The 21,672-nt window shown below is 39.6% G+C and overlaps 1 protein-coding gene across 3 annotated transcripts in view; it reads left to right on the top strand.

The window, feature by feature from the left end:
• The window catches only part of MAN1A1 (mannosidase alpha class 1A member 1), a 218,455-nt gene that overhangs the window by 38,343 nt on the left and 158,440 nt on the right, over positions 1-21,672 (top strand). For all 3 annotated transcript variants that reach the window (XM_008263299.4, XM_008263300.4, NM_001195721.1), the window contains 2 exon segments: positions 6,711-6,807; positions 19,021-19,136. In XM_008263299.4, coding sequence (XP_008261521.1) covers positions 6,711-6,807; positions 19,021-19,136 — 213 coding nt within the window.

A 21,672-nucleotide genomic window follows, 5' to 3' on the forward strand; every position in this document is an offset into this window, starting at 1 on the left:
GTTAGGGCCTTCTGTCTTTTGGTCACATTCCTCAACATTCCAGTTGTCCTAGATCTGGCCATTCTAATTCAGTCTGGTCCTTCAGTTTTCTGTCCCTCTTCTTCAGAGCCCAAGGCAGAGCAGGGGTGCCAGCCAGAGAGCTGGCAGTGGAGACAGAACCAAGGATTGACTGTGTCCTCTCTATATGCGAAGGTTGCTAGATGAAATATAGCACTCTCAGTTAAATTGAATTTCAGATAAACAACAAATACTTTTTTTAGTGTAAGTATGCCCCATGCAATCAATCATTCTATTTCTTCAATCTGGCAACCCTACTGTATTCCTATTTATAATTCTTGTCCTGGCATCAGTAGGTACTCAATAAGCAGAATTGTCATTGTAACACTGGAAAAAAGATCTTGGAACTAGAACACCTTAGCAGGCTTAGTAGGGAAAGGAAGAAGGACTCATATTTTAGCATTTGAAAGGGGTAAGTTGAGCAAAAAGTAGGAATGTGTGTTTTAATTTGATAGGGGGAATATCAGAAACTGTCGTGGCTGGGGAGGTTATTTTTTCCTCCATGTGAGCAGTGACAGCTAGAAGGTGACTGGAGATAGGGCCTTGCTCTGTGAAGAGGCCTGTTAGGGTGAGGAACACTCCCAAGACTGATACCCCTCAAGTGAGGGAGTGCTCAGCATTTGGCAGTGGTAATTGGGACAGAATCCAGGCTTGCAGTCTCTGAATGTGGAGGCACATCAGGCTCTGTGTTCTGTCACCTCCCGGTGACATTGTCCTCTTTTCCTTCCAATCCAGTAATCCACCTCTCCGTGAATTGCCCTGTACACCTCGAGTTTCCTTAGAACCCCACTTTCTTTCAGGCTGTTCTTTGTCTGTGTGACACCTGAAGCTAGGTGGATCTGAGGAAGGCGGGGTGTGTGGGTACAGGTCAGCCACACTCACCGAATGTCCTCCACCAGTCTGCTGCCTTATCACTTTTGATCATCTGACCATGTTGTCAGAGAGATAAATGTTAATATTTATTTTTTTAAAAATAGGCATTACTTTTAGAGCAGTTTTAAGTTCACAGGAAAATTGAGCGGCAAATATACAGAGTTCCCACATACCCCCATACTCCTGTAGGCATAACTTCTCCCATTATCAACATCCCACACCACAGTATGTGCACTTGTTACAATTGGTAATTCCATTTATTTATTTATTTATTTATTTAGACAGGCAGAGTGAACAGTGAGAGAGAGAGACAGAGAGAAAGGTCTTCCTTTGCCGTTGGTTCACCCTCCAGTGGCTGCCGCGGCCGGCGCACCGTGCTGATCCGATGGCAGGAGCCAGGTGCTTCTCCTGGTCTCCCATGGGGTGCAGGGCCCAAGCACTTGGGCCATCCTCCACTGCACTCCCTGGCCACAGCAGAGAGCTGGCCTGGAAGAGGGGCAACCGGGACAGAATCTGGTGCCCCGACCGGGACTAGAACCCGGTGTGCCCGGGCCGCAAGGCGGAGGATTAGCCTATTGAGCCATGGCGCCGGCCAGTTCCTTTTATTTTATTTTATTTTATTTTATTTTATTTTATTTTATTTCATATTTGTTATTTATTTGAAAAAGAGAGAGAGAGAGTCCCATCCATCTTCCACCCATTGGGTTACTCCCCAAATAGCTGCAAAGGCAGAACTCAGCCACACCAAAGCCAGGAGCCTGGAACGCCATCCAGGTCTCCACTGTGGGTGGCAGGAGCCCACATACATGAACCAACTTTCACTGTTTTCCCAGGCGCATTAGCAGGGAGCTAGATCAGAAGTGGAGCTAGGTGGACTCAACCAGAACTCATATGGAATGCGGCTTCTCCCTCTGTGCCAGGACACCAACCCCATTCAGTTACTTTTTTTTAAGGATGAGAAAACCAAGAGTTTGAGTATCAAGCCTTTAGGCAGCACAGCTTCTGTTCACCTACTGCAGCCTGCCCTACCCTGTCCTCAGCTAGCTCCCACATTGTCTGCACTTCTCTGCTCATCTGTGGCTCTATCCCCATGGGAAAAGACAGGCGCTTCATAACGTTAGATGTGCAGAGCAAAGGTGGCTATGTTGCTCTCTCTTCTTCAGCTTTCTAGTTCTTTTCCAATAGCTGACTGAGGGTTTCGAGAAGCTGTGAATTAATTCTTGCAAATTACTTTATATCTTGTTCTTCCTCCTATTTCCAGTTCCACCAAAGACTGAAACAAAGTGGATACTGTGACTCTAAAAATATTTTGTGTTGACATTTTATTTAAAAGCTCTAGAAATTCCTTTTACCTGGCAGTCAAGTGCTTTGGTGGACACTACTATCAGAAGAGCCATGGCACATTCTTGTTAGCTCTATGGACCAGTTTGTTAGATTGATCTTCCACCGTGGACCTCTCCTAAACCAGACCCACCCACCCCCATCCTCCAGAATTGGGGGGAGGGGAGGTTGAGTATCACTACGGTGCAGAGCCTCTTCCCTATAGTTCCAAAGAGCAAACTTTTATCAGTTAGCCAGATAGCCTCTGTCTGTTGGCCTTGGCATTGCTTATTTCCCCACTGTAGGCTAAGGCCTATTAACAGAAAACTGACACCAAACAAATGTTTAATCATGTAATTGCTTTTGAAATTGCCCAACCTACCTTCTTTTTGGCCATTTAGAACCTGCCTGCTTTACACTGTCTGCAAAATTGTACCCAACACCTATTGGTCATTGATGAGATAAAATCTTGTGGTTTGAAGACCCTAAGCTGCTATTGCTGACCCAGAGACTCTCCACCGGGCTGCTGATGGACATCACATAGTCCTAGGCTTGAGACCCAAGCCCTCCCTCTAATGCCCTCTCTGGGAGCTCCCTCTCCTCCTTCCTTCTGGGTTGACCCTCTCACCCTGCCCTAAGTCTCTGCTCTTATGCCATGAGAGGTTTCTGTCTCATGCAACCCCATGCCAACAGCACCCAGTAAAGCATGTAGTGTGTGACTGCCTTGTGTGGCCAGATGTTCTTCTACATCAGCCGCCAATCCCTCAGACATGCCTCTGACACAAGTCTGTGGGGCACAGCGACGATTTCCTGAAAACCACCCTGAACCTCTCTTGAACCAGGCGCATGCACTCATATCTTAGTGGGGACTGTAGTTTTTCTGCACTGGAGAGCTTCTTCAGAACTCAAGAGTCCAAACCCTTCCTGCTCTTCAGCCTCTCTCCCTCCACCTTTTCCATGGCAAATAGTTGTGTGTATTTTTAAAATGCAGATATTTGTAAGGATTTTCCTGGTTTTGTATAACTCTGTCTCTCATCCTTCCTGCTGTGTGTGTGTGTGTGTGTGTGTGTGTTTGTATAAAACTAGGAAAATAATTATGAAGCTCCTTCATAAATCAAAACATACTTATGACTTTTAGAAAAAATACGCTTCAGGCCTTAAGCGTATTGAATACTTACTGTGTGCCAAGCAATGTGTTAAATAATTTGTTTGCATTATCTTATTTAATCGTCACCACAGACAATGAGACTGGTGCTTTTACTTATTCACATTTTATGCCTGCAGAAAGTGGGCTCAGGGAGATGAATTGCATCACTTAGAGTCACATCTGTGTTGGCAGAGCGTGCGTATGAACCCAGTTTGTCAGAGGCCTACACCTGTGACCTGCTCTTATGCATCACTCCTAGTAGATGAGAAGGCTTTCTGCAAGGACTCTCGGGGAGCAGGCAAACAGGCATCAGGCAAAGAGCCACTCCTCACAGAGGAGATGAAGATAATCCATCAACATTCAGGCATCAACAGCTCTGTTTGTAGTTCTATAGCTGTTCTACAGCCATAACATAATCCACTGGTGCACCTTGCAAATGACGGAGCACCTAATTCCAGCTTCTCTCAGCCGTTTACTCTTCTTCCTTGCCTTCTGTTTCCCTCGTGGTTTCAATTGCCTCATGACTCCTTTTAATGCTTTTTTTCTTTGTGTATTTTTACTTCTCTGCGTCTACAGCACTTTCTGGCCTCCAATTCTCGGTGGATGTCTCCTAGGCAGAGTAACGCTTGAGTTGGCCCAACCTCATCCATGAATGAGGGCCACACCCTGGAGTGCCTCACCTAGGATGTTCATGGCCACCCCTAGGCTATGTGCTTTTGGGCCAGGCACCAGACTCTGGATCATTCAGCAAGGGCCAAGGTCACATTATGAATTCTGGAAATATTGTGTAAGACACCCCAGAAGGGAGCTATAAATGGGAATTGAACTTGAATAGGCTTCTTTGAAGGGGGTAGTAAAAGCCCAAAGCCTTTGTAAGACCTGTTAAAAATGGTGAAATTTTCTAAAAGATTTTTGATGTGTTTGTTATGAAAAATTTTAGATCCTATGATTAAAGCTTCAGCTAATGAAATGTTTGCTAAGGTTAGTTTATAGCGACAAAAATGCATACCCTGGGAAATTCAAGCATACTTCACCCCCCCACATCCCACTGTCCTTGATTGGGTCACAACATAAAGTTTAAGACAAATTGTTAGGTACAATAAAAAGTTGTGTGCAAACTTTAATTAATTCTTATTGTTTTCCTATATTTATAAGCTTTTATTGACTGTGTAAGAAGAGAGAGTGTTAAACTTCCATACCTTATCTGTTTGATTATAGGCAAGATAGAGCCTGTTTGCCTCATTTCTAGGCTTTTAGCACCTTATTATTCATAGGGTAGCAGACACTCAATAAGTGACATTGCCTGGTTACTCAGCCTGATACCCACTGAGAAGAAAGTACAAATTGAGGAATCTTTTCTATAAGCATATACTCAAAGAAGTAATGCTTTTCCTGGGATATCTTATGCCTTAATTCCATCTTCTCTAGGTCGAAATAAAGGATTACTGTTTTGAGCCAGTCTCAAAACAGTAGTTTTTTGTTAGTGTTAGTGTTCCCTTTCACAATTGCAAAGATAAATATGCAGAAAAATATCTTTGGTTTGCTTTCAGATTTTATTTTTTCATGAAGGTTTTAGTACTGCATTTGAAGTTCTGATCAGCCTCTGGTTTAAGCCTATTTTAATCCTTCTACATGGGATGTCAGACTGTAAAACCCTAATTAAGTTGATGAAAGACTACAAAACAAAATTAAGGGGCCTGTGAAAATTGGGGTGGGGGATCAATCCTATCTATTGATTTCTTTGTTAACAATTGAAATTTAAAAGTGACCTTCTTGTCTTGTCAGCTCACAAGAACAGAGTCTGGAGAGATTAAATGCCTTCATCCACTTGGTTCTTGAACTGACTCATAGCTAGTAGCATTTTGATGTTTTCAAATATTTGTATAAGTCATAAGTCTAAGTTAACAAGTTATTTTATATGCATTGTGAATCTGATTTTATGGTTATTCTGTATGCATGCATGTACACTCAGGCAAATACCTAGTGTCTGGTAGTTAGCTTTAATGTAGTGAATCATTTCCAGAGGTGACCAACCACTGGAATTAGGTAGCAGTGTGACTGTTCCTCTTGGCTTTATAGATTACCTAAAAAAACATTCTTGATGCTCCATTCAGGACATTTTGATCACATTGCTGTCTTATTTTTAACTTTAACTCATAGAAATCCCACAGGATGAGGAACCCATTTTGAAAAACGTGTCACAGCAGTTTTTGAAATGTAGGCATCTACGCAATTAGTGTCAAATTTTCCTTTGGGGAGGGAGATAAATTCATTTATACTACAGAGGTAACTTAAGGAAATTCTGTGTTAGTGGTGCATTGTATAAATGATCGTGTTTTTTTTTTTTTTTAAAGCGGTCCATTCCTCTCTGATCTTCAAATCATGATAGTCTATGCCTATTTTATTTAATGGGAAAAAAACTTGGATATAACCTCAAGAAGTTTTTCTGAATATATCTATTCTTTTGGAGGCTCATTACTTTCTATTTTTTGTCATGGAAACTTAATTAAATTGTTTCAATATCGGTTTAAAATTTAATGAACTTGTAACTGTCAGCCATCTATCAAACTGTATACAAGATGCAAAAACACAGGCCACCCTTTTTGGTCCTTCCATATACCCTATGAGTAGTTATCCCCATTTTTTCAGATGACAAAATAGAGCTTCACAAAAACTATGACTGTGCATGAGTATGTGACTTATCAGTGGCATTCTGGATTATAAATCAGGTTATCTGGCCCTCAAATGTATTATACATTTCAATAAAATTAAGTCATAAGAAGAAAATTCTATTAATACTATTTTATGCACATTCTTTGATTATTGGGAGATAAACAACAGTGCATTAAAAGAAGATTCTGTTGCTGATTCCTTAAAGAACCTTTAAAGCTTCATTATGTCGGCACCGCAGCTCAATAGGCTAATCCTCCACCTAGCGGTGCCAGCGCACCAGGTTCTAGTCCCTGTCAGGGCGCCAGATTCTGTCCCGGTTGCCCCTCTTCCGGGCCAGCTCTCTGCTGTGGCCCGGGAGTGTAGTGGAGGTTGGCCCAAGTACTTGGGCCCTGCACCCCATGGGAGACCAGGAGAAGCACCTGGCTCCTGGCCTTGGATCAGCGCATTGCGCCGGCCACAGTGCACCAGCCGCGGCGGCCATTGGAGGGTGAACCAACGGCAAAGGAAGACCTTTGTCTTTGTCTCTCTCTCTCTCACTGTCCACTCTGCCTGTTAAAAAAAAAAAAAAAGCTTCATTATATGATTTATTTTGTAGCAAAAACAATTCAAATTTTAATACTGTTTTTATTTCTTTTCTCAGATGATGGAACATGCTTGGAATAGTTATAAACGTTATGCCTGGGGATTAAATGAACTGAAACCTATAACTAAAGAAGGCCATTCAAGCAGTTTGTTTGGTGAGTAGAATGTGCTTTGGTTTCTTAGTAACAGTATCACCTGAATTTATAGATAGTGGTGGAGGCGGGGGAGTGTGTAACGAGGTGACCCTCCAGGACATCTCATTAGGGAACTTGAATGCATGATGGGCTGTCTGTGAGGTCTGCACAGTGTGAACTCAGATGGCACAGTGGGCTGCACATAGGAGGGACCTGTGTAACTTGAAAAAGTGCTGCTGTCAGAGGCATAGTTACAAGGAGTCTCACTTTGTGGATGTGGGGTACAGCATCAGGACATTTTAGCTCCTAGAGTCCTTCCAGGAGAGGAGCAATCGTCAGCTGCATCAGTTGTGGGTAGGTATACGCAGGCTGGCCAAGACGACCAGTTGAGGTGATCTTCACTGGGTATCAGCTTTGGCTGTGAGTTTCTCCTCTTTGAAGAGAAAGTGAGGATGATTTCAGCCAGTATTTTTGAACTTCTGTTTATCCACTTTTACATGCCCTATTGCATTTGGCTCTCACAGTTGCCTCTATGGTTGGTACTGTGAATATTAATAATGTTCTATTCTGGAAGTGAAAAAGCTAAGTAACAGAGGGTTTGATGAAATCTTTGGGACAGAGATCTACCCAGTCTCTTTCTTATGGCACTTTCATTTCTTTCTAGCTCCAAAAATTTTGTCTGTAAGGAATGAGATGAAGGGAATGAAGCCTTATTCTGAGATTACTGAATTCACCAGCAGAACCTGACTTTCTGTACTTTGAATATGTGAGATAATATACATCATATAGCACATAGCATTTTTGACTGACCATTCAGCACTTACTGTGTACCTGACGCCATTCATACATCATCTCATTTGACCTCATTACAATATCTATTTTATAGTGAGGAAAATGAAACTCAGAGATAAGCCTTCCAAGAGATAGTCACTCACTAACTGGTTAAGCTGAGTCCTGAATCCTGATGTGTATTTCTAATCCCACCACTATGCTTTTCTGTTTATTTTAGACCTTCCATATGTTTGGCTGCATTTCTGGCACTACTGTTAGTGAAGATAGTACAAGTCTGCAGAGTTCATGGCCTAGCCCAGAGTACTTATGAGGGGGCTTCAAAAAGTTTGCAGAAAATAGAGTTAAAAGATGTTATTTTGGTGAACAAAAATGAGATTCATGTGTAATATGTTTTTTCATGATGCACATCTTCTGCAGACTTTCTGTATGCTCATTTGTATAAATAGTGACTTAAAGCTCTAAGGTAGTTCAGAGGATACTTATGCAAAGTTCTGAGGAAACAATTGGATCTTGGGTGGGGTGAGTTGCAGGGGTAGCACTGGGAAGTATGCAGAAGGGAGGCTGGCTGGTCAGTCACAGTGACCTAATTTAGACATGAGAAGGATCCCAAGCTTGGAGTCCTGGGACTAGAAGAGACTTCAGTTGCTGGTAGTGTTTTCAGGACACAGTGACCCATTATTGTTTGTGGTGAGAGGCAAAAACTGAATGGAGAAACTCTGAAACTTCATGTTAAACCAGAGGTCTCTATGTTATTATTATTTATTATTATAATTTTTAATAAAAACTATCTCCATTTTTGCTTTTATCTCTATGAAAAATGCAAATGACAGAATTTCAGTCTTTTATGGCTGAATAAATAGTTCATTGTGTGTATATACTACATTTACATAAAAATAACTTGTGTGTTAATTTTCTATAATCTTTATCAAGGAGATTATTTGCTTGTCCTTTCATATGTTCGTGGCTTTAAATTTACTATAGAATATTAAATACATCCTAGTCCCTTTTGCCTCACTTTTTATATAGTTTTCATTAACTTTTTCAGTAATTAACTTTTTTCATAATCTAGATAATAACTCACTCTTTAAAGAAAAAAGGAGTTTCAGGTATTGGTATAAGGAAATGCAATATTAATAATTGAAATGCTATTTATCTCATTCCATCTTCAAATTAAAATAGGATACATAAAGATTTCTTATAGTAACACCAGTGTACTAGGACTTATTACAAAAATATAAAGTTCTCACTTTTACAAATAAGAAAAATTATTCTAAAAATGTTTTCCAGTTTTAATTGACTCCTGGTAGCTGTACATAGTTATGGGGTACAGTGCAATATTTCAATACATGCAAACAATGTGTAATAATCACATCAAGGTTTTTAGCATGGCCATGATCTCAAACGTTTATCACTACTTTGTGCTGGGAACATTCAAAATCCTCTCTACAGCTGATTTGAAATGTATAAATAGTTATTGCCAACCATAGCTATCCTACTGTTGTGTAGAGCATTAAAGTTATTCCTCCAATCCAACTGCAGCCCTGTACCCATTAATCATTCTCTGTCCTTCCTTCCTACCCCTACACCCTTCCCAGGCTTGATAGCTGCTATTTACTCTCTACTTTTGTAAGATCAACATTTTAGCTTGCACATACAAATGAGAATGTGCAGTGTTTGTCTGCACCTGACATATTTCACTTAAGAGAGTGTCCTCTGGTTCCATCCATATTGCTGCAAATGACAGAACTTTATTCTTTTTTTATGGCTGAATAGATGTTTCATTGTGTATATATACTACATTTACTTATCCATTCATCTGTGTGATGGACACCTAGGTTGATTCTGTAAAGGAAAACTTTTAAATGACTTCTTTAACCTACTTCTCAGCCAACTTTCTTATCTGCATGTCTTCCTGTATATTTTCTCAGTAAGTCAATTAGAAAAAAGAGAAATTTAAATTCTTTACCATTATGGCTTCTTAGGAAATGGTTCTCAATTTGCCATGATTTATTCTGATCTTTGACCTTAAAAACAGTCTTGCAGCCTTGATTTTTGTTGTTGTTGTTGTTATGTTTTGTTTTTTTTCTCTTTTTTTAGAGAAAGATTAATCACTAAGAATCTGGGTTTTCTCAATTATTAGCCAGTAGGTAACCCTTTGAGACTGCTTCTTTCTCATGGTTGTTTCTTGCTAGTTATGTTGAACCTTATATCTAAATCCCATCAAGAGCAAAACTGGTTATTTTATTAAATTAAAACAATTTTTTTGTTTGTTTGTTTGTTTTTGTTTGTTTTTTTTTTAACTTTTATTTAATGAATATAAATTTCCAAAGTACGATTTATGGATTACAATGGCTTCCCCCCCATACCGTCCCTCCCACCCGCAACCCTCCCCTTTCCCACTCCCTCTCCCCTTCCATTCACATCCAGATTCATTTTCGATTATCTTAATATACAGAAGATCAGCTTAGTATACATTGAGTAAGGATTTCAACAGTTTGCTCCCGCACAGAAACATAAAGTGAAAAATAATAGATGATTTTTTTTAAATGATGATGAAATCAGATCAGACCTATTGTCATGTTTAACCCCAGTGAGAGTCAAGTTGGGAGTTGATAATTTCTTTTTTTTTTTTTTTTTTTTTTTTTTTTTTTACAGAGGATCAGTTTAGTATACATTAAGTAAAGATTTCAACAGTTTGCACCCCCATAGAAACACAAAGTGAAATATATTGTTTGAGTACTCGTTATAGCATTAAATCTCAATACACAGCACATTAAGGACAGAGATCCTACATGAGGAGTAAGTGCACAGTGACTCCTGTTGTTGACTTTACCAATTAACACTCCTGTCTATGGCATCAGTAGTCTCCCTATGCTTCAGTCATGAGTTTCCAAGGCTATGGAAGCCCTCTGAGTTCTCCGATTCTTATCTTGTTTAGACAAGGTCATAGTCAAAGTGGAGGTTCTCTCCTCCCTTCAGAGAAAGGTACCTCCTTCTTTGAAGACCTGTTCTTTCCACTGGGATCTCACTCGCAGAGATCTTTTGCCAGAGTGTCTTGGCTTTCCATGCCTGAAATACTCTCATGGGCTTTTCAGCCAGATCCGAATGCCTTTAGGGCTGATTCTGAGGCCAGAGTGCTATTTAGGACATCTGCCATTCTATGAGTCTGCTGAGTATCTCACTTCCCATGTTGGATCACTCTCCCCTTTATTTATTCCATCGGTTAGTGTTAGCAGGTACTAGACTTGTTTATGTGCTCCCTTGGACTCTTAGTCCTTTCATTATGATCAATTGTGAACTGAAATTGATCACTTGGACTAGTGAGATGGCATTGGTACATGCCACCTTGATGGGATTGAATTGGAATCCCCTGGTATGTTTTTAACTCTATCATTTGGGGCAAGTCAGCTTGAGCATGTTCCAAATTATACATCTCTTCCCTCTCTTATTCCCACTCTTATGTTTAACAGGGATCACATTTCAGTTAATTTTTAACACTTAAGAATAACTGTGTATTAATTACAGAATTAAACCAGTCATATTAAGTAGAACAGACAAAAAAACTACTAAGAGGGATAATGTATTAAGTTGTTCATTAAAAGTCAGGGCTATGCTGATCAAGTCACCGTTTCCCATAGTGTCCATTTCACTTCAACAGGTTTCCTTTTTGGTGTTCAGTCAGTTGTCACTGATCAGGGAGAACATATGGTATTTGTCCCTTTGGGACTGGCTTATTTCACTCAGCATGATGTGTTCCAGATTCCTCCATTTTGTTGCAAATGACTGGATTTCGTTGTTTCTTACTGCGGTATAGTATTCTAAAGAGTACATATCCCATAATTTCTTTATCCAGTCTACCGTTGATGGGCATTTAGGTCGGTTCCAGGTCTTAGCTATTGTGAATTGAGCTGCAATAAACATTAGGGTGCAGACCGCTTTTTTGTTTGCCAATTTAAATTCCTTTGGGTAGATTCCAAGGAGTGGGATGGCTGGGTCGAACGGTAGGGTTATTTTCAGGTTTCTGATGAATCTCCAGACTGACTTCCATGGTGGCTTGACCAGTTTGCATTCCCACCAGCAGTGGGTTAGTGTCCCTTTTTCCCCACATCCTCACCAGCATCTGTTGTTGGTAGATTTCTGAATGTGAGCCATTCTAACCGGGGTGAGGTGAAACCTCATTGTGGTTTTGATTTGCATTTCCCTGATTACTAATGACCTTGAACATTTTTTCATGTGCCTGTTGGCCATTTGGATTTCCTCTTTTGAAAAATGTCTATTGAGGTCCTTGGCCCATCTCTTAATTGGGTTGTTGGTTTTGTTTTTGTGGAGTTTCTTGATCTCTTTGTAGATTCTGGTTATTAACCCTTTATCTGTTGCATAGTTTGCAAATATTTTTTCCCATTCTGTCGGTTGTCTCTTCACTCTCCTGACTGTTTCTTTTGCAGTACAGAAACTTCTCAATTTGATGCAATCCCAATAGTTGATTTTGGCTTTGACTGCCTGTGCCTCCGGGTCTTTTCCAGAAACTCTTTGCCTGTGCCAATATCTTGAAGGGTTTCTCCAATGTTCTCTGGTAACTTGATGGTGTCAGGTCGTAGATTTAGGTCTTTAATCCATGTTGAGTGGATTTTTGTGTAAGGCGTAAGGTAGGGGTCTTACTTCATGCTTCTGCATGTGGAAATCCAATTTTCCCAGCACCATTTATTGAATAGACTGTCCTTGCTCCAGGAATTAGTTTTAGATCCTTGATCAAATATAAGTTGGCTGTAGATGTTTGGGTTGATTTCTGGTGTTTCAATTCTGTTCCATTGGTCTATCCATCTGTTTCTGTACCAGTACCATGCTGTTTTGATTACAACTGCCCTGTAGTATGTCCTGAAATCTGGTATTGTGATGCCTCCGGCTTTGTTTTTGTTGTACAAGATTGCTTTAGCTATTCGAAGTTTCTTGGGCCTCCATATAAATTTCAGCACCAATTTTTCCAGATCTGAGAAGAAGGTCTTTGGTATCTTGATTGGTATTGCATTGAATTTATAAATTGCTTTTGGGAGAATGGACATTTTGATGATATTGATTCTTCCAATCCATGAGCATGGAAGATTTTTCCATTTCTTGGTATCCTCTTCTATTTCTTTCTTTAAGGTTTTGTAATTTTCATCGTAGAGATCTTTAACGTCCTTGGTTAAGTTTATTCCAAGGTATTTGATTGTTTTTGTAGCTATTGTGAATGGGATTGATCTTAGAAGTTCTTCCTCAGCCATGGCATTGTCTGTGTATACAAAGGCTGTTGATTTTTGTGCATTGATTTTATACCCTGCTACTTTGCCAAAATCTTCTATGAGTTCCAATAGTCTCTTAGTAGAGTTCTTTGGGTCCCCTAAATAAAGAATCATGTCCTCTGCAAAGAGGGATAGTTTGAGTTCTTCCTTCCCAATTTGTATCCCTTTAATTTCTTTTTCTTGCCTAATAGCTCTGGCTAGAACCTCCAGAACTATATTGAATAGCAGTGGTGAGAGTGGACATCCCTGTCTGGTACCAGATCTCAGTGGAAATGCTTCCAACTTTTCCCCATTCAATAGGATGTTGGCTGTGGGTTTTTCATAGATTGCTTTGATTGTATTGAGGAATGTTCCTTCCAAACCCAGTTTGCTTAGAGTTTTCATCATGAACGGGTGTTGTATTTTATCAAATGCTTTCTCGGCATCTATTGAGATAATCATATGGTTTTTCTTCTGCAGTCTGTTAATGTGGTGTATCACATTGATTGTCTTGCGCACATTAAACCATCCCTGCATACCAGGGATAAATCCCAGTTGGTCTGGGTGGATGATCTTTCTGATGTGTTGTTGCATTCTATTGGCGAGAATTTTATTGAGGATTTTTGCATCTATGTTCATCAGGGAGATTGGTCTGTAATTCTCTTTCAGTGCTTCATCTTTTTCCGGCTTAGGAATTAAGGTGATGCTGGCTTCATAGAAAGAATTTGGGAGGATTCCCTCTTCTTCGATTGTTCTGAATAGTTTGAGAAGAATTGGAGTTAGTTCTTCTTTAAATGTCTGGTAGAATTCAGCAGTGAATCCATCTGGTCCTGGGCTTTTCTTTGTTGGGAGGGCCTTTATTACTGTTTCAATTTCTGTCTCAGTTATGGGTCTGTTTAGGTTTTCGATGTCTTCCTGGTTCAATTTAGGTAGGTTGCATGTGTCCAGGAATCTATCCATTTCTGATAGGTTTCCCTGTTTGCTGGCATACAAGTCCTTGTAGTAATTTCTGATGATTCTTTTTATTTCTGTGGTGTCTGTTGTTATGTTTCCTTTTTCATCTCCGATTTTATTGATATGGGTCTTTTCTTTTTTTAGTTAGTTGGGCCAATGGGGTGTCAATTTTGTTTATTTTTTCAAAAAACCAGCTCCTCGTTTGGCTGATTTTTTGTAATGTTTTTCTTGATTCAATCCTGTTGATTTCTTCTCTGATTTTAATTATTTCTCTTCTCCTACTAGATTTGGGTCTGGTTTGCTGTAGGTTTTCTAGATCCTTGAGGTGAATTGAAAGCTCATCTATTTGGTGCCTTTCCAATTTCTTGATGTAGGCACCTATTGATATAAACTTTCCTCTTAACACTGCTTTTGCTGCTTCCCATATGTTTTGGTATGTTGTGCTGTTATCCTCATTTACTTCCAGAAAGTTTTTGATTTCTCTTTTGATTTCTTCTATGACCCATTGTTCATTCAGGAGCATGTTGTTCAATCTCCATGTGTTTGCGTATGCTCTAGGGATTCCTGAGTTGCTAATTTCCAACTTCATTCCTTTATGGTCTGAGAAGCTGCATGGTATGATTCTAATTCTTTTGAATTTGCTGAGACTTGCTTTATGGCCTAGTATGTGGTCAATCCTAGAGAAGGTTCCATGTACTGCTGAGAAGAATGTAAAGTCTTTAGCTGTAGGATTGAAAGTTCTGTATATATCTGTTAGATCCATTTGGGCTATAGTGTCATTTAAATCTACTGTCTCCTTGTTGATCTTCTGTCCTATTGATCTGTCTATTTCTGAGAGTGGAGTATTGAAGTCCCCCAGTACTATTGTATTGGGGTCTAAGTCTCCCTTTAAGTCCATTAACAAATCTTTTAGATAAACCGGTGCCCTGTAGTTAGGTGCATATACATTGATAATTGTTATATCTTCCTGTTGAATTGATCCCTTAATCATTATGTAGTGTCCCTCTTTGTGTCTCTTAACGGTTTTTGTGGTAAAGTTTATGGTGTCTGATATTAAGATTCTACGCCCGCTCTTTTTTCATTTCTGTTGGCATGGTATATCTTTTTCCAGCCTTTCACTTTCAGTCTGTATGGATCTTTGTTGGAAAGATGTGTTTCTTGTAAGCAGCAAATAGATGGGTTTTGTTCCTTAACCCAATCAGCCAATCGGTGTCTTTTAACTGGACAGTTCAGGCCATTCACGTTCAATGTGACTAATGATAAGTGGTAACTTTGCCCTGCCATTTGCCAAAGAGAAGTTCTAATATATGCTTTGAATTCCCTGTGATCTTTTGCTGTGAGGTTTCCTTCCTTGGTTTCCTTCCTTTATCTTCTTTCATATTGATGACCGTGTTTCTGTGTTTCTGTGTGTAACACATCTTTAAGCATCTTTTGCAGGGCTGGACGAGTGGCAACAAATTCTTTCAATTTCTGTTTGCTATCAAAAGTCTTTATTTCACCTTCATTCACAAATGATAGCTTTGCAGGATATAATATTCTGGGCTGGCAGTTTTTCTCTCTTAGTACCTGGGCTATATCTCGCCATTCCCTCCTAGCTTGTAGAGTTTCTGATGAGAAGTCAGCTGTGAGTCTGATTGGAGATCCTCTGAGAGTAATCTGACGTTTCTCTCTTGCACATTTTAGGATCTTTTCTTTATGTTTCACTGTGGAGAGTTTAATTACAACGTGTCGTGGTGAGGATCTCTTTTGGTCGTGTTTATTAGGGGTTCTGTGGGCTTCCTGTACTAGGATTTCTCTGTCCTTCTCCAAACCTGGGAAATTTTCTGCTAATATCTCACTAAAAAGGCCTTCTAATCCTTTCTCCCTCTCCATGCCTTCAGGAACTCCTAGAACCCGAATGCTGGGTTTTTTAATAGTATCCTGAAGATTCCCGACAATATGTTTTAGATTCCTAATTTCCTCTTCTTTTCTTTGGTCTGACTGTATCCTTTCCTGTTCTCTGTCTTCTAAGTCTGATATTCTCTCTTCTGCTTCACCCATTCTGTTTGTAAGGCTCTCTATTGAGTTTTTCATTTGATCTATTGAATTCTTCACTTCAGTCACTATCCCAGTTTCCTGTTGTACTAGTTGTTTCGTTTCATTTTGATTCCTCCTTAATATTTCATTTTCACGAGAGAGATTTTCTATCTTGTCCATTAAGGATTTCTGTAGTTCAAGAATTTGTTTTTGAGAACTTCTTAATGTTCTTATCAATTTTTTGAGATCTGCTTCTTGCATTTCTTCTATGTCATCATCTTCATAATCTTGAATTGGGGTGTCTTTTTCATTTGAGGGCTTCATGGTGACTTCCTTGTTTTTATTACCTTGGTTTTTGCGTTTGTTATTTGGCATATTGGAGATATTTGGTTTCTTCACTGTGGTGCTTTTTCTTGTTATACTATGACTCTAGATTAAGTGGACTATCTGTTTTTGATGGAGCCTTAGGGCTTGAGATGGGTGTGGCCTGAGAGCTCTGTTTGGGGTGCCAAAGGTGACACTCCCAGGTTAGGCGTGGTAAAACTCTCTCTCTCTCTCTCTTTCTTTTTTTTTTGATTCAAAAGGGAAGTTATTCTGCACAGCTGAACGAAGTTGGAGGTAGTTAGCAGGCAAATGATATACCCACAGGAGCCAGAGATCAGAAGCTCTTTCCCAGGGACCACACAGGGAATCTGTTCGGCCCTCAGAGTGGGCTCAAATTCTCCTTCAGTCTCCCACTGGGTTGCCAAAGTTACGGAATTGTAGCGTCTCTGGAGAGTGCTCACGTGAATTCCGTGAGTTCTCTCCCCCACCGTCTCTTTTTTCACAGTCTCAGTTCAGTAGCACCACAAATTTACTAGGTCCTAATCTCCTGTTAATTCGCCCCGCCCAGAGTCAGGTTTTTCTGCTAGGCTCAGGGCCGGTGCAGACCTGAGGTCGCTCTGCTTATGACTTATGTCCAATATGGCCCCTGCTCTTTGTCTTGCTCGCCCTTGAGAGGTGAGCGGAGAGAGAGAAACCCGTGTCCGTACCAGTCACCTTTTTTTTTTCCTCTCTCTCTCTTCCAGTTAGCCTGGTGAAGTTTCCCCCCACCCCGGGGGTCGTTCCCTCTAGTCTCCTCTCTCCACTTGCCTGCTGGTGTCTCGGGCTATTGAGGTTCGGCTCACCTCGCGTTCCAGCGCTGGTGTGTTGAGTCTGCCGCTGGTGTCCCGAACTGTGGACTCCCACGCTCTCCACGTAGGTCCGCTCCCCTTCCAGTGCCGATGTGTGGACTCGGAGCCCTGGACGTCCCAAGTCTCCCCGCTGTTGTCTGTGTGGCACGCACTCCCCTTCGAGCACTGGCGCGCAGAGCCTGCAGCTTGCGCAGCTCGGTCCCGCGGCTTGGCTTCCGCGGCTCGGTCCCGCGGCTCGGCTTCCGCACGGTGGGCGACCTTGTTCTCCCACTAGGTCCTCCGATTCACGGCCACTCAATCCAGAAGAGTTTCCTCTGAAATATTTTCCTGGTTCTTTTTTCTGAGGCTACCGTAACTCCCCTTTTATTCAACTAAATTTTCCCGGACTATCGGTGCGCGCCCTCACTATTCCGCCATCTTGGCTCTAATGCCAAATTAAAACAATTTTAATGAACATAAAAAATTGTCTCAAGCATTCATGTTCTCCACATTCCACTCTAAATAGGACACTAAAACTGTAATTTCAGAATTTCAGAGGTAAAAAATATTTCACCTGGAATTGTACCTCAGAAAGATATTTTGTACTTAACAGGTTATACTCAGTGTAAAGTTAAAATATAAGGAATAAAAACATTTTAAAGCACTTAATGACAGAGAAGTGATACACCAATGAAAATATGAAGCTATTATAACATTTTTAAATGCCCACAGTAAAATGTCCCCACCAGTGTCTCTTTAAATCCATAGTTCTAACTCAAAAATAGTTACATTTTTAAAGAAAATGGAGTTATAGTAAAATATGTCATGAAATGAAAAATAATACTCTGGTTGTTTTCTCCTAATCACTTTTAGAATTACTGTTTACATCTTTTAAAATCAGGTATTTTAACATTCCATTACTTATAATTTCTACTGATCATTTCTCACTTTGATATTTAAAGAAGTATTGTCACTAAAATAATTTCTACTTATGTGCAGTTGGTCTTGAACTATGAGAAACAATGTTTATAGAAAGTATAGTACCCAGTCTTTCAACAGCTATTCACTGGGCATTACCGTCAGGTGTGTAGGGCATTATAAAGAATGTGGAGATGAACAAAATATTATCTCTTTTCTGTAAGGAAGTTTACACACTGAAAGATATACACACAAGTAATTGTAACCTGAGACTGAAACTGATGAGTGTCAGAGCAATGTGGAGTTTCCATGTTAGGAGTTCAAAGGAGATAAATGAGAGTCCTGACTTGCCAGGGGTCCAGTCTCAGTCAGGGTTTCATAGAGGGGTGAAATTTCATTTTAGAGCAATCATTTCTTAGAGGTATCATGAAACAATTTTAGATCTAGAAATTATATTCTAACAGTTTTGCACAGGTGTACTTTGATGTAATTACACTAACATTAATTGCATTGCTTTTTTTGTTTTAGGCCTATTCTTTTGATAGAGAATGCAGTCATAAATGGAATTTTAAGATCTTCATTTTCTACAATTCATCAGCCTGTGATAACTTTTGGTTCAGTTGTAGTTTTTATATTTTCTTTCGCTAAAAGAATTTTGACTGTATTCAGTATTACCGGTTATTAATAATTCCAGTACTACCCTCTTTCTTTCCTGGGTACGGTCAATTGGTGTGTAGGAAGATACCAGTGTGATGGTGCAGTGGGTTAAGCTGCAGCTTGCAACACTGGCATCCCATATGGTTTGTGCTGGTTTGTGTCCTGGCTGCTCCGTTTCTGACCCAGTGTGCTCTCTTGCTCTAACTCTCTCTCTATCTCCCACTTTTCCTCTTTCCCTCTCTTGTTATCATTCTGCCTTTCAAGTGAATATTTTTTTTTAATTTGTAGCAAAATAGAATTAAAAGATAAGTTTGATTTGGTGCAAAAATTTTGAAATCCATACATCTGAAGAATCTTAAAAAATTTCAAAAATTTTTTGCACCAAAGTGAACTCGTCTTAATTCTATTTTCCACAATCTTTGTGCAGTACCCTTGTATATATTTGTCAAAGATATTTTACTGAATAAGTGTTCTTTTGATATCTTCAGGTACCATCAAAGGAGCAACCATAGTAGATGCCCTGGATACACTTTTTATTATGGGAATGGAAAGTGAATTTCAAGAAGCCAAATCATGGATTGCAGAGAATTTAGATTTTAATGTGGTAAGTTTAAGTTGCTAATTCATTCCTTCAATCTCAGTTAACAGGGATAAATGTATAGTGGGACACATTACTGTATTATGATATACTGTAGCAGAAACAAATCTGATTCAGAACTAAAGATAGTGCCTATTTCTATTATTGCTTGTTAATTTTGATTGGAGGGAACTAAACCCTATCAAATCTAATTCAGTAGCCATTATTTTACTTTATAATGATGTTGACGGAAAAAAAAAAAAACTTATTCAGAGAAAAGAAAGTGTGTTGGAGGGAAGGCACTGTGGTGCGCTGCTTGCAATGCTCGCACCCCATATGGCAGTGCTAGATCAAGTCCCCACTACTCTGCTTCCGATACAGCTCCCTGCTATTACCAGGGAAGCAGCAGATCATGGCTCAAGTACATGGGCTCCTGCCACACTACTGGGAGACCCAGGTGGAGTTCCTGGCTCCTGGCTTCAGCCTGGCCTAGTCCTGACTGTTGCAACCATTTTGGAGTCAAATGGTGGTTGGCAGCATTCACTCAAGTTCTCTCTCTCTCTCTCTCTCTCTCTCTCTCTCATTCTGTCTTTCAAATAATAAATAGCAAAAAAAAAATAGTATGTCAGCCTGGCAGTTTTTTAGCTATTCATTTATGGTTGCCTTATTTGTATTATTTTTTATCTGAGATTACTTTGTAGAAATCCTCATAAGCTTCTGGACCATCTGGTAAGTATTTTATAATATATGTAAATTCCATAACCAAGCATAAGTAATGTGCTGTATGTGAAAATGGACAAGGAAAGAGGTCTCCCTATTGATCCCTAAGCTTTAGGGCACTCTTGTTCTCTCACAAACCAAGTAAAAACACCAGGGTCAGTACAAATATTGAAGGCTTTTTCCCATCTCTTTGGAGAGATATATATATATATATTTTTTTTTTTTCCTACTCTTCTAATTAATTGCTGTATAAATAGCACTTGGGAGACCTTAAGGACAAACAGATAAGTCTGTCTGATCATTGCATCTAGAATATAAAAGAGACTATTTCAATACAAAGAGACCTTAGAGATCAATGTGTTAAGATTTTTTTATTTTAAACATGAGAAAACAAGTGTAAGGAGCTAGTGATTTTCCCTAAGGTTGTAGAGATAATTGATTGGAATGACCCTGGTTGCTCTGATAATTACAGGTAAGTATGAAAAATTAAAGCAATGGAAAAAAATTATTGATTTTTTTACATGTTATTTCTGTTAATAATACTTTTGCCCTGTCTTGTTATTATCATAAAATTTACCTACTCACCCTCAAAAACCTACCGGCTTGTCTGCCACTATCTATGTGATCGCTCTCTCTCTCTCTTCTCAGCAAAGAGTGAAGAAAATGATAACTAGGTTCCTCCAGAACCTTATGATGGAAAGCAGGAAAGTTGACCTTCATAACTCTATACCTATGAACTTAATTTGGGGGTTTGGGGAGTATATGTCTGATTATTATAGTCATGTTGACCCAAACCTCCCACAATATTTCAACAGCTCTTTGCTTTCATGACCAGAGACAGTAAATTGTAAATTTAAATTGTAAATGTAAATTCCATAACCAAGCATAAGTAAAGTGCTGTATGTGAAAATGGACAAGGAAGGAGGTCTCGCTGTTGATCCCTAAGCTTTAGGGCATTCTTGTTCTCTCACAAACCAAGTAAAGACACCAGGGTCAGTACAAATAAGTTTAAGGCATCCTAAACTTGGAGTAGAAGTGGGGATGAATTAGAGTGTTGAAAGAAGTTTTATTTAAAAGGACTAAGCACCCATTCTCCCAAAAGCAATTTATAGAATCAGTGCGATACCAATCAAAATACCAAAGACATTCTTCTCAGATCTGGAAAAAATGATGCTAAAATTCATATGGAGACACAGGAGACCTCTAATAGCTAAAGCAATCTTGTACAACAGAAACAAAGATGGAGGCATCACAATACCAGATTTCAGAACGTACTACAGGGCAGTTGTAATCAAAACAGCATGGTACTGGTACAGAAACAGATGGATAGACCAAAGGAACAGAATTGAAACACCAGAAATCAATCCAAACATCTACAGCCAACTTATATTTGATCAAGGATCTAAAACCAATTTCTGGAGCAAGGACAGTTTATTCAATAAGTGGTGCTGGGAAAACTGGATTTCTACATGCAAAAGCGTGAAGCAAGACCACTACCTTTCACCTTACACAAAAATCCACTCAACATGGTTAAAAATCTAAATCTACGACCCATCAAATTACTAGAGAACATTGGAGAAACCCTGCAAGATATCGGCACAGGCAAAGACTTCTTGGAAAAGACCCCAGAAGCACAGGCAGAAAGCCAAAATTAACAACTGGGATTACATCAAATTGAGAAGTTTCTGTACTGCAAAAGAAACAGTCATGAAAGTGAAGAGGCAACCGACAGAATGGGAAAAAATATTTGCAATCTATGCAACAGATAAAGGGTTAATAACCAGAATCTACGAAGAGATCAGGAAACTCCACAACAACAAAACAAACAACCCACTTAAGAGAT

The sequence above is a fragment of the Oryctolagus cuniculus genome, chromosome 5, assembly GCF_964237555.1.
Source record: "Oryctolagus cuniculus chromosome 5, mOryCun1.1, whole genome shotgun sequence".
Lineage (NCBI taxonomy): Eukaryota > Metazoa > Chordata > Mammalia > Lagomorpha > Leporidae > Oryctolagus > Oryctolagus cuniculus.